Genomic DNA, 13,494 nt, shown 5'->3' with positions numbered 1-13,494 from the left:
GACCATGTGGCTACCAACCACTGTAGTTGCTATGAAAGCAGAGTGAGAGACCATGAGGGTGGTTAGAGGTTAAGAGAACTAGGGGAGCAACTGTCAGGAATGTTACAAGCAGATGCTAGAACCAGAGGGATCTGTGGCCTTATTACCTTCCAGTACCCACTCAAGATAGCTACTGTACTTGAGCCTTATCAACCTATTACTGTGAGTAAAGATAAGCTTTACAGCTTGATAGCTCATGATCTGCTTGTAACCTATTGTAATAAGGACTGTTATGACCCTATCACACTTACTGTACAATAAAAATGTGCTGTTCTGTGATTACAGCATGTCATAAAGGAATCCTCAAGTTATATACACCCCTGAAGTGCACATGTCCAGATCTGCATTGACCCTTTTCTAATGTCCCTTTCTAATTATGGTTAGACAAACACACTGAGTGCAAAGTCCGTCTGTACATCAGAGTGGGAGGCAAATGAGCTCAGTGTCTCCAGCTCAGAGGGTTAGGTAACAAACCTAAGAGAGATAGATTCTTATTTAGAAAAAAGGGATCTTTCATATTATTATTATTATTGTTATTATAAGTAGTAGTAGTAGTAGTAGTAGTAGTAGTAGTAGTATTTGTAGTAGTACTGTAGTAAGAGTATCGGTGGTATGAGTGGGAATGTTTAAGAGGATCGTAGAGATTGTGGCATGAAGGGCTGGGGATAAAATATGACTAGATGGTGAGTAACTTTGCATTTCTTTATTTTCTTTATTTTAGTTTTTTCTTCTTCTGACATCAATTTCATGGTTTTGTTTATATTTCAATCTACAGCGCTGTTGTGCCACTAACATTTTCTAACCTCACTGGTACAGGAAGCCATTTACAATTGTTTATGCTTTACTATCACCGACAATAGGCACTCATGCTTATTTACATCAAATATAATTGGAAATGTATTCCCTGGGATAGACACGTTACTCACAGCAGCCACCCCAGCACAAAATCATATTTTCTTAATTTTATGTAAGAGTCATACTGGAGTGGATTCCATATGTTTACATTTATACTGCCAACTAATACGATGAGAAAGTAAGCTACAGTATAGAGTGTAGTATGCAAGAACAACTTAAGCAATATTTTACACTGTAAAGTATTTTCAAAAGGTTACGGTACATCTGCCCTTTTCACGTTTTTCTTTCTTTAAAAAAATGTTGCATCTTTGGAAATTCTTCCCGTTCTGGATCTATACCAATTGTCCATTGTTATTGTCACTTTCCATCAGTTACCTATTAACAAAACACAGTAGCCCTGGAATGTAGGTGGAGTGGTGGACGTTGTAAAAAATGTAGACGATTTGTCTCAATTTCCTTTCCTGCACTGTCAAATATTATACTCTTTCTATACTTTCTATGGACCCATGGGGAATATAAATAGGTTATCCAGGCATTCTTTTTGATTCCATAATGATTTAATGTGTATTGTTATCAATTGAATGCCAAATAAATACAATAAAATCCCCAAATCCTATTTCACCTATTTCATCACTTTCCCTGTACATTTTAATATATCTTATGAACATCATTCAAAGGTGTACAACTGACTTGTCTTTTTTTCTCCTTCCTCATTTCTATGATGACTCCATTTTGGCCTCCACCTGTGTGCGGTGCAGTGCCAGATGGAGGAGGTGGGGTTCCACAGTTCTGAAGAGCATTTCCGCTCACGATGCATGGAAGCCCCTAATAGTGCCCACCCTCTGTATAGCGGTGCTGGTAATCTATGGCCTTGTTGACAAGCTCCGCAACTTTGTGGCCATCATCTTCATCCCCCAGTACCATTACCCATATGCAGTGGCTCTCTGCTTTGCACAGGTTGGTACCTGCTGCTTAGTGCTCTTCTCTTTCTGCAACCTAGTGGAAAGAGCAGTGCACTAGTGCAAATATTGGTGTACTGGTAATAGCAATTGCATCTACTATATTATATAAAGTTCAAATTGTTTCGCTGTGTGTGGCGGCTGCTGTCTGGGGCCGGCGGGAAGCTGAATTAGGCCTAAATATGGACATGCCCAGGCCCAACAGCCACGCTAATTGACGTTGCTAGGCAACACATGGAACAGTGCCAATCACCTTGCACAAATTGAGTGGATTATGCCGTAATATGGACATGCCTGACATCAGCGCAAAAACGGCATTGTTAGGCAACGGTTTCTACAGGGAATGACGTCACATGCCCATGTATGGAGACGATGAATATGAATGAACATACTATGTCTGCTGTATATGAAGGAAGCATGGTGGTGATAGGTCTAAAGAACTATTCACCCAAATGAAGAATTTCCCCCCAGCCAAGAAGATAACGTGGAGCCGCTAATATGTAAACAAATTGTGTCATATCTGTGAAACCTTGATATGTTGCCTTGGTTACCAATATTGATAAGAATGCTTTAAAACACTCTCCCTTCTGTACTTCGGGAGAGAGAACACTTTGAGAATATTTTACCACTGTACTGTAACCGTCTGGTTCTCTCAATAGAGTCATTTTTATACACCCATGGCTGTCTGTGTCTTATTGTTTTGGGAAATTACTCTGTGCTTTCATGAGAATAAGATATTATTTTAAAAATAGGGTAGGCCTCAAAAACCTTACATTATCACATGGTATATGCATGTAACTGAATGAATATACAGAATATACAGGCTAACAACAAAGAATATACAATTTATGCTTACAATAGCCTACAATCTTTAAATAGCTTAATGTTCAGCCGTAGCCTATTCATCTTAGTAGTCGTGGGTGGGGCTTTGCTGGAAAACTAACTGTGGTAGTCAACATGTGAGCATAATGGATGTAAATGTCTGAGTGGCTGAATGACCCTGAGCTAAATGTGACCTTGTCCCACGGTTAAAACTAGTAGTAATGGGGTAACCTGTGTTGGTGGGTTAATATTTGATTAGGACTTCTGTTTTGCATGAAACTCAATGTTCAGGGAAAGGTGTTCAAAAATTATGTTCTTTCGTCATTCTAGACTAAATTCACTGTGCAATATACACCCGACATTTGTGACAAGCTTCATGAACATTGTATATTGCTTTCAGTGACAAGATTGAATCATGTTATTTCATACTCAACATACTATATTCTTTATTCATGTAGTTCGTTTTAGTTAGTTTTGAACTATACAGGCTTTAGATGAAGCTGCTTTACATGACAGATTTACATTAATTTGTCTCTAAAGTCAATATCTTGTCTTCTCCAGGTGCTCATCTCGCTGCTAGCCTTAAATCTACTCCATGCCCTAGATCTGGTGCCTCTGAAGTCGTACTCCAAGTCCCTAGGTGAGAGGTTACTGCCCCCTGCCATCTGTGAGAGCGCCCAGGCTGTGCTGGGCATGTGGGCCAAGGCCAGCTGTTCATACTCTGGCCTGTACCCCCTCACCATTCGCCTGCTGCCACTGCTAACCGTGAGCTGGAGTTACAGCCTGAAGCTGGCAGTGCCCCCTTCCATCCACATTAGTGTTCTGATTTCCATCCTTAGTGGAACATCAGTCATCATCACAGGTAAACCCACAGTGTTAGAATGATATGCTGATCTGTTCAGAAAATATGGTGCTAATTGAGACAAATTGTCTCATTTTTTTACAACGTCCACCACTCCACCTACATTCCAGGGCTACTGTGTTTTGTATTAGGCTGATATCTCCACTACATCCGGCAATTCAACCTGAAAGAGGAAGAATTTGTCATGTGTTTTTGCATATCCCCTCCTAGATACACATAAACAGTTCCTTACACATATGCATTACATCAGAGGTGAGAAAGGACAGGTTTAGCTGCAGTGCAGCACCCCTGGAGAATTTTTGGGGTTCAGTGCCTTGCTCTATAGCACTTTGGCAGAGTTGGTGTGCACCGTAGATGTAATACCACCCACCCTCCAGTCAGAACTTTACATCTTGAATACACCCTCCTGTCAGTGCCAGGGATTGTAACTGAATAATAATAACAATAATTATTATCATTATAGTACTAATAATTATAATACTATTTCAAATGTATATAGTGCTTTTCTAAGTACTGAAAGTCACTTTACTTGGGGGAGGGAGAAAAAAAACTGAATGACCTCCACTCTCTCCTCAGCCTCCCAGAGAATGCCTGGTGTAGAACCTCTGGAGTGCCTGTATGCTCTCCTGAGCCTTATTCTCCATGCTTTCTCCCTGACCTGGCTGGCCAAAGTCTCTGAGGCAGAGCTCCACCACTCCCCTGATTCCCAGATGTCTGTTTTTGACATCTACTATACCCAGCTGGTCAACCAGAGCTGGGTGCTGGGCCTCCTCTGCCTAATGCACCCGGACGGCCTGTGGCGAGCTCTGAGTCAGGGCAGCTGGCATACGCTGCTGTTCCATGGCTACCTGTTGGCTATTCTCTTGTTGGGGATGCTGCTGAATTTCCTGGTTGGCATGAGCGCATTATGTGTCTCACCAATTGCTGCTGCACTCCTCCACTCGGCACGGGAGCTGACACAACCACTTCTCAAGCTGCTGTATTATTTTTAAAGGACAGAGATATTTTTTTACAGACACCTGTTGTCCATGGCAGCTCTGGATAAATTACCTCTAAAAGCATGAATAGATTACCGAAAGGGCCTACCGGGGCCCAAGGGATGATGAATGAAGTTGCTGTTATTAGATTTACATTACTCACCAGAGTCGAAAGGCTTTGCCATTTGTGTCAATAACAATGCCTAACAACACTGAGGAAATGGAATACTAGCAGCTGCTCAAATCTGCTTCTGGAATATTCTTGTTGACGGACCTACCCTTGTTGCCATTTTACATGTCCATAGTCCATGGTTGTCCATAGTTGAGAGTGGTCAGCTGCCATATAACCCATAGATAAGATATAGCTTTAGAATGCATTGATTAGCCTAGTAACGATAAGGTTATTATTACCTTTTTGGTCCTTTTTGGTCCTCTCCTCTAACCAGGTAAAATATGTTCTGGGCATGTGATAAATTACAATTAATCCTCTCTGAATATGTATTTGTTACATTACTTTCACAAACATGTTCACATTGCACTTGCTGCCAAGGGATGCTGTCAAAACTGGGCTGACAACATTCAGCAGGGAATGTTTTATAATTTTACTTTTAAATGGTTAATGCTGTAGAGTACCTGCATTACACTTCAAATGCAATGTAACATGACTGATATTACACTAGGTTTAGTTGTGTGAGTGTGTGTACAGTGCACCTGAAGATTTCAATAACAGTATTCTAGACAATGAATTCATATTGTGAATGCCCCTGGATGACTCCGACTGCTAAGGTTAGTCAAGGTCCCATGACGCTATGATCATTAACCAAGTGTTGGCATTACCATGCACATATTTGCATGCTGCAAATGTGTTCCCTTGATTTCAATGCAACCTGTGTACAGCCTATGAAACTAATTGACAGTTAGCAATGTAGTCGCATAGATTGTGGATTGAAAAGTTACACAGAGTTTCATGTTAAGTGTTGATTCAATATTAAAATATTTCTTTGCCCAGCTGTGAGAAACAGTTGCCCAACGAAAAATTCAAACTGCAGGAACCAGAAATTCAAATAACATCCACATTAATACATGAAATACCATTTTATTTTAAGATATTAATTAGCTTCCAAAAGGACCCACTCCACCAAAAATCATGTTTTTGTGTGGTTAATGTGTTTTTGAAGCTTAACTATAAAACCCCTGGTGGTTTCTTGCACTCTGCATATATCTTAAGCATTAATGTGTTGGTTTCTTTTACAACCAAAACCACTCACTGACAACTGGTTTGACTCAGGGAACAGAGGGTGTTTGCGTGGTGTGATATCACACAATCAAAGCCTCATCAAAGCCAAGCAAATACACCTGGTATGTGTCTGTCCCACATGGGTCTGTTGTCCAATCAGAGACCTAGTAATATGCACGCATACCAGGTTATTTGCTCGTCTTTGATGAGGCTTTGACTGTGTGACATCACATCACACCATGCAAACACCTTCTGTGAGAGAACCAGAGAAGGTGAGAAGATGGTAAGACAAAGTGTATCATGTGGAGCTGGCTGCTCAGTGAGAGATGGAAAGGGTACAAGGACCTGATTCCCTTTGACTCAGGGCTTGTGTGCCCCGAGTCAAACCTGTTGTCAGTGAGTGTCTGAAAAACACATTTTGGTTGTAAAATAAACATATTAATTAAGATATGGAGAGTGTAAGAACCATGGTTAAGTTCCAAAAAAACATTAACCCCACAAAATCTTTGGTGGAGTGGGTCTTTAACTGTTGTGCACAATAAACACATAACAAAACTGTCTCTTCTAACCTATAAGTCTAGGCCTCATCCGGTCAACGTTCATTCTCCTTCAGCACTAAAACATCACAAATCTATGCCATCTCCAAAACCAAGATCATTTTAGACTCTCAGCATGTTTCAGGTCTCTTTCAGGTCAAGAACAAAGCTGACTTGAAACATTATCTTAGATCAGCACACTTAGACCATTATTCTGATAAGTCTGATGAAAGCTTCTGTTTAATGAACTTATTCACTTTGGCCAACTATTCTTCATCCCCTCCGGCGAAGAAAAGATGCTCGGTAAATATCTGTCAGTCCTCGTTAGCGGAGTCATCTCCTCAGCCTCCTCCCTTAAGAGCGGTCGGCGTTGGGGGGCAGGTGGAGGCCCAAGCTTTGCAGCAGGCTGGAGGCCGGGCCAGCCAGTCCATCCTGAGAGCTAAGGGACTCCAGCAGGTTGGAGATCAGGTTGAGGTCCACGTCCAGAGGCTGGATCTCTGGGTCCTCTGCCTCTCCCTCCCTCGAGACGCCCTCACTGTTCAGGGGGGAACCATTGACTAAGCCTGCCCCGTCACTCTTTTCCTGGAAGGAAGAGCAAGTTTGAAAAATACGTCTACTACTTATGTCATGGATGATTAAAAAGAAAATCCAAAGCATAAATCTTTCTCATCTTGTAGTGACTTTATTTCAAAATACTAAGAGTGCGAATGTCCACCAGAAGGCATGCCCTGGTGGTGTACAGTATGCATTTTTCCCTGCAGTACGTTTGTTGCCCTGTAACTGTATCTTAAGCTGCTGTGCTGCTTTTGTTGACTGAATTTCCCTTGCGGGATCAATAACAGTCTTATTATCTTCCAGGGATAGTGCCCGACAAGCTCAATGCTTCTCCCTATCCCTTTTTCGGGCACTTGGACAATTGGTCTGCAGTAGCAGATGTGAATCTCCAAATGGACGTGGTGGTTTGATTACAATTTTTTTGTAAATTTTTTATGTTATATGTCCAATATCCAAAAATAAAAATGAACTGAACTCTTATCAAATAGGTCTAATTATCATTAAATTTGCAGCTGATCGGTCCAGCTCTTTGCGAGATTAGCCATTGGACGATACACAGACTCGACATCTAGATGGCTTGCTCCCGAAGTGCCTCACTCTAAAAAAGAAAAGAAAAGGAAAGCAGGATAGACAGACACACAGTGACTTTGAAGGAATTCTAATCTTACCTTTTGAGTAAAGCTTTGTCCTATGTTAGTGCCCATCAGTTCTTGGTCCATTTGGTCCATGTATCTTTTGAGACTGTCCAGAGTTTCAGCCCCCTTCTGCCCCCCAGAACCAGAGGAACCGCCTTCTACCTCTCCCTCGTCATTGCTATCATTATCATCATCATCATCATCATCATCATCATCCTCAAGATCATCTGAATCAAGCCCGTCTTCGTTACTTCCTGAAACAAGTGAAGGGCATGTTCAGTGCATAGAGGCATGGACTGTACGTTTTGGTAACTTTGGTATTTTAATTTGTGATAGTAACATTACTTTCACAATCCCATTCTATTGTCTACATACCTAGTAGTCTGTCCAGGGCACTGGCCATGGAGTCTGGATCTAACCTGAAAGGCTCATTTGAGTGGACCCTGGAATACAGGGGAAAAACAAGGTGGAATATTTATGTCTTCAAGGGAATAGAGATGTCTTCACTGCCACATTTACCAGTACACATTACCTTTAAGCAAGTTACCAAGTAACCAAATATTTGGCATATGAGTATGTCTAATGTGGCAGGAGTATTTCAATTATCTAGCTCTGGTCCAGGGCGTTAGTGAATTATCTCTAAATATGTTTTCTAAAGAGATAATTTGCCATAGTTAATTAATATAGTATGTGTACTCTTGAAGCTCTGCTAAAATAAATACACCAGCAGCTGTAATACATTCCTCCCATGTAGGTGGCAGTAGTGACTGAGTAAACAGAGCATTGCTGGGCAAACATTCAGAAGAAGAAAACGTCTCTCAGTTTGTGTGGATATGTGCTATTTAATGTATGTGCAAAAATGTAGAACCACCAAGACTTTCAATATTTGAATAACAAAAGCATATTATTATAAAGACTAAAGAGTGGACAGAGTTAAAAGTGTTAATGGAGAAATGCCCTGTCTCTGGTCTGCTAAATAGATAGACTATAGTGTACACATCCATTTTGCACCAGAGTGATAGAGTGAGTTATTTTCATAACCATTTAGTACCATGCACAGGATCATCCACTTTTATCCTTTGATAAAACACCTTGCACACATTGTATGTGAATTATTGACTGAACTGGCCGGTGAGTCTGACTCACCAGGGTAACTCTGCCCCCTCATGTGAAGACATGGCATTGAGGAACTTCTTCATGCTCTGGCTCACAGCTACCAAGCTGTAGCCAGCCTCCTCTTCTTCTTTATCTTCCTCCGTCTCCTTCCTCCTCTCATCTGCACCCCTGGCCTGCTTGGTGGACGTTGACGTTTGGCTGTCGCCACTCGCGCCTCCCCCAATTCTCTGCTCTAACATGCGGTCCAACTCCTGAGCTGTAATATCCAACCAGTTGTCGCCTGGAGACAGACAAGAGACAGAAAGAGGCATAAAGAAGAGAGTGTAATGTGATCGAAAGAATAAAAGGGTCAGACAGTGAGAGGATGGAAATCAGAGGGCAGAGAAAATAGCAGGCAGCAGAGAGAGAGAGACAGGTAAATTCATTTCTATTCATATCAGAACAATCAACTTTAGACTCTGTAAATCAGTAATAATATGTATTCTATTCTCTGTTTGTCACACAAACACAACCACACACACAGGAGCGAAAACCTAGTCTCCGGCCTTAGGCCATCCAGCCTGGTGGAGACAACTAATTATAATATAGGAAGCCCTGGCCTGGTGTATTTTACTTGAACTGGGGTGAAATAGGTGAAGTTATGCAAGGCATGTGCACTTCCACTTACTATCCTCTGGGGGGAGTTGTGACTCTTGCTTCCTCAATTCATCCAGGTTGAATGAAGGAGAGCTCTGCAGTAGCTGAAGAATATCCTCACCTGTCGACCTGCTGCTGGAACTACAAACAAACACACATACAGTACATACATGCACGCACGCACGCATGCATGCACACAAAATACACACGGACACATCAATCATACAATGTACACACACACACACACCCTCACCTGTGTGATGGGGAGACTGACTGTTTGAAGAAGTTTTCTGCTGCCCTCATCAGCTCTCTATAGCTCACTGAGCCTTCAAGCTCCCCCTGGGTTCCACAACAACCACAACATTCAGCTCGTCAAGCTCAGCGATATTTAACACAGACAAACACAATCTAATTCTAATCCCTTCATTAACCACAAGAAGTTAGAATACTTTAGTCAAGTTCCAGACATTTAACATTTATGCTGACCTGCCCTTGTAGGGTTAATCCAATCTATCAGATGTGCTAATTGTGAATGTGTGACTAATTAGGTGACTCACCCGGAAGTATTCATTTCTCTTCAGGCTCTCCAGGAAGCCTTTCCACTCAGGGTTACAGGTGACTGGGTCATCAGGCTCTGAAGATGGCATTCTGCACTTAGAGCACAGGATCTCAAAGCCATGGGCCTGTGGGTGTGAAGAGATACATAAATAGATGAATGCACTGGTTAGTTGCATTTGTTTCATTATCTAAAAGAGCGGCTTCACACCAATAGCTTATAGGATATATATTAATATATAGGTTAGTATACTGAAATATACAGTGAATTTAGTACAGGAATTCTCTAATCACTTTTACTGTAAGTCAATGCTAGAAGTGCATAGCATCGCTTGGCTCACCAGTTTCATACCCAGCTCGTGGGCTTTGTGCTGGGGGTCAGAGCGAGCAGGCAGGGTGAAGCCACTCCTCCGGTCTGGGGTGAAGGGTTGCTGCTGTAGCTGGGCGTACAGACAACGGGTAAACTTCACCTGTAAATTGATGTAGCATAAGGGGTTACGATCATTCAGTGGATATTCCGTTTTATAATCTGACTGATGTTGTTTTAAACAGGTCACTGACAATTGTGATTATATATCTTCTTATATATAATCTAATCATTAGATTATCAGCCCAACCCTACAATGAATGTGATTACTATGTTGTACAGGGGACATAATGATCTGTGAGGGAGTACCGTGGTGAGGACTCGCGAATCAGGGGGAAAGGTCTTGAAGCTCCTACAGGCTTGGAGATCCACTGGATCCCGAAGGTAGAAGGCTGACACCGCCGGTGCCACCAGGTCTGGTCTCTGTGCCAACACCGTGACAATGCCTGCCGGTAAGAAGCAGCGGGCGTGGTGAAGGCTAACAGTAATCTTCTCTGGGTACCTGAGAGGATGAAATAAATAACAAATACACGAGATGATACTCTTTAAATTTTTAAAGACAGCATTGTCTATAAAAATGAGTCACACGATTAATTTGGATTTGACTTCATTATCCATCTTGTCCTCCAGTGATCTGAGGCCTATGATGATGAGTATTCCCCTCACCCATCAAGCCGTTTCTTCAGGGCCGAGCTAATTTTGGGGCTTGCACGGCAGGCCTCAGTGTAAGAAGACAGCATGGTTAAAGCCTGGGCCATGCTGGGGACCACACCCCTAGGAAGGCCCATTGTATTGGACCCAGATGGGCATGGCAGGATGTGCAGGTCTCCTTTATGAATGAACACCTGAACGGGAAATTGACAAGAGACATTCAAAGGGGGAAATATACTTAGACTGACATGCAGCTGTTGACAAGAGGGCACAACAATTGCTAAATTGACAGACAAATGGACAGATTGACAAACAACATATGGGAACACTGATGATCATCACAATTTTCTTTACCACCTAAATAGAAATCTCACCCTGTTCATACTGGTCTCTGGATTCAGCCACTTGGGAAGATAGTCTGCTGCCTCAATCAAAAGAAACTCTCCATCAGTGTCCTCAACCCTGTGCACAAAAAGATCACGTATGAGCTAGAAACAAAGGAAAACTAAACAGATTAACAAATATCCCCATAATATGACCTGCAGGTGACAAAATAAAAATACAAAACCCCCAGAGAATTCAGTTTCACCTGGCTGCTAATTCAGGGAACGCCTCTGTGATCTGTTGGAGGAGATAAACGATGAACCACTCATCCTCAACGTTGTCCCCAAATTGAGTGTTGCCTTCAATGTGAGCGGGAACATCTCCTGTCAATAAAGAACACTTCATCATCAGTATAATCAATCAAACCCAGAGGACGCTGGCTGTGCATGACAGGAATCTTGTTTTTCCCCCATGCATTTGCCACATTTGGAAAATGATTGACTTAAAGCGCAGTAACACTTTGGGAGAGAGTAGTTACCTTGTAATGATTTAACTAGTCCAATTGGCAAGATATCTTGCTCCGTTGATTAGGAATTGATATTCCAAATAGTTAGATATTTTGAATAGTCTCCTGACTCTCCTCATTGACTTAAATTGCAATATGGTGAAACAGATCTCAAAGTCACTCTTTTAGCTCATGTACAAACACATATAAAGCAGATGATGTCAAATATGTGATATGATATAACATCACAAAACGCAGTACAGCATTCAAATAAAATGAAGATTTAGACGTAATGTTGATTTAGCTATTTATATTAGGTAGAAGACCGGGACTGGATCCGCAGATCCGGATCTTCAAATATTACAATCAACAGGAAGTTGTAATTTTTATGTTAAAAGATGACCTTACCAGGTTTTGTAATGTTAAATATTGTCAGAATCTGCTTTGTTTGTGTTCATTTGTGGGCTAAAATAATGACTTTGAGAGCTGTTACACTGTGCAATTCAAATATTGAATATTTTGGGAATATCAATTTCTAATCAGTGGAGCACTAGTGCAAGATATCTCACCAATTGGACTATTATTACAACATGACAAGGTAATTACACAACTTAAACCTCTACCAAAGTGTCATTGTGCTTTACTATCCGTTTGGTTCCCTGGCAAAGTTGCCAGCAGAATGCAAAAAAAATGCAAGCCAAAGTAAGGTCACAATTTTATAGTTTAACTCCTTCACCTTTCTCTGGCTTGTATTTGAGGTTGAACGATTGATGCTGCCAGATGTAATTCACCAAGAGCGGGGCAACCTTGGCGAGAATCTCCTCGACTAAATGTGTTAGACGTTGTTTGATGGTTTTGGAATCTGAACCATCGGGTTGGATTAAAAAGAGTTTGTACTGGACCACATCCTCCTGCACCATTCTTCTTGATAATAGATCCATGGTGGCACTCAACCAAATGATCTGTCATATAGTCCAAAATAAGAAAAATATTGGTGAACATGGAACACAGTAAAAATCCTGTGTTCATTTGTGAATTTTTAACTATCATATGAGAGTTAAATTAACACGACTGTTGATATAATATATTCTATGTCCAACAATCACTTGTCATTGTCCACATTCAACAGTAATAAATAACACACACACACACACACACACACACACACACACACACACACACACACACACACACACACACACACACACACAAGGTATCAAGACTATCATATATGTATTTTATTGATTTTGAAGTACGGGCTTTACTGGTGAAAGTGCAGGACGCCCTGGTGGGGTGCTAGCCAAGACTATCGTAGATATGAAAGCAAAAGTCAGACTCGATAAAATACATTTTGATAGTCTTGATCCAAGGCTAGGTGTATCAAGTGAATGCTCATATACGTAATAATAGTCTGTCATACCTGGACTTGTTTTTCAGTTCGAAAGATTTGAATTTAATGCATATAGATTATTACAGAACGAGGATTAATAACACCGAACAATGAAGTGTGTCAAAACGTCTTTAACACGCCGCTCTACTTTGTTTTCGTTCGTTCATGAAATCCTTTCGACTAGCAACCAACATGAGAAATATTAGTTCCTAGGTTTGATGTTTACTCTATATGTGTAGATCAGATCTGCTTGGTTAGAAAACACACGACACATTATGAAAATATGTGTTTAGAATACGTCTCGGATTTTCACTATTTTAATGACATTTATTAATGAATTGAATATGTTTGTGCGGCGGAGAGGAACGTTTATCACTGATAGACGTTTCCCGGGAATGGACGGTTAGATTTCAGAAGCGCAACCAGTCGCGACTGAAGTAGGGAGTTGTAGTCAATATTGCAACAAAACAAAG

At 41.2% G+C, this 13,494-nt stretch overlaps 1 protein-coding gene across 1 annotated transcript; it reads right to left on the bottom strand.

The window, feature by feature from the left end:
* Positions 1–5,600: 5,600 nt before the first annotated feature.
* ecd (ecdysoneless homolog) lies at positions 5,601–13,173 on the bottom strand. Its single transcript, XM_084076767.1, has 14 exons — positions 13,052–13,173; positions 12,368–12,593; positions 11,392–11,509; positions 11,177–11,264; positions 10,818–10,996; positions 10,461–10,653; positions 10,126–10,254; positions 9,787–9,912; positions 9,483–9,568; positions 9,261–9,370; positions 8,624–8,873; positions 7,853–7,920; positions 7,511–7,731; positions 5,601–6,869 (listed from the first exon to the last, which is right to left on the bottom strand). The coding sequence occupies exons 2-14, from the start codon at positions 12,570–12,572 to the stop codon at positions 6,642–6,644; spliced, it is 2,001 nt and encodes a 666-aa protein (XP_083932893.1). The 5' UTR covers positions 12,573–12,593; positions 13,052–13,173; the 3' UTR covers positions 5,601–6,641.
* Between the last annotated feature and the right edge of the window lie 321 nt (positions 13,174–13,494).

The sequence above is a fragment of the Gymnoscopelus microlampas genome (genome assembly GCF_963454915.1).
Source record: "Gymnoscopelus microlampas genome assembly, chromosome: 13".
Lineage (NCBI taxonomy): Eukaryota > Metazoa > Chordata > Actinopteri > Myctophiformes > Myctophidae > Gymnoscopelus > Gymnoscopelus microlampas.
Note: the sequence above shows the minus strand (reverse complement) of the source record. Positions and strands in the feature narration are given on the sequence as shown.

Bases quoted from the DNA above. Each gene is read 5' to 3' on its own strand.
- ecd (XM_084076767.1), bottom strand. From the start codon at position 12,572: ATGGATCTATTATCAAGAAGAATGGTGCAGGAGGATGTGGTCCAGTAC. The intron at 10,997-11,176 runs GTGAGATTTCTA...TTTCCCGTTCAG, and splicing joins CAGAGACCAGTATGAACAGG to GTGTTCATTCATAAAGGAGA. The intron at 7,921-8,623 runs GTGAGTCAGACT...CCTGTATTCCAG, and splicing joins GAGGGGGCAGAGTTACCCTG to GGTCCACTCAAATGAGCCTT.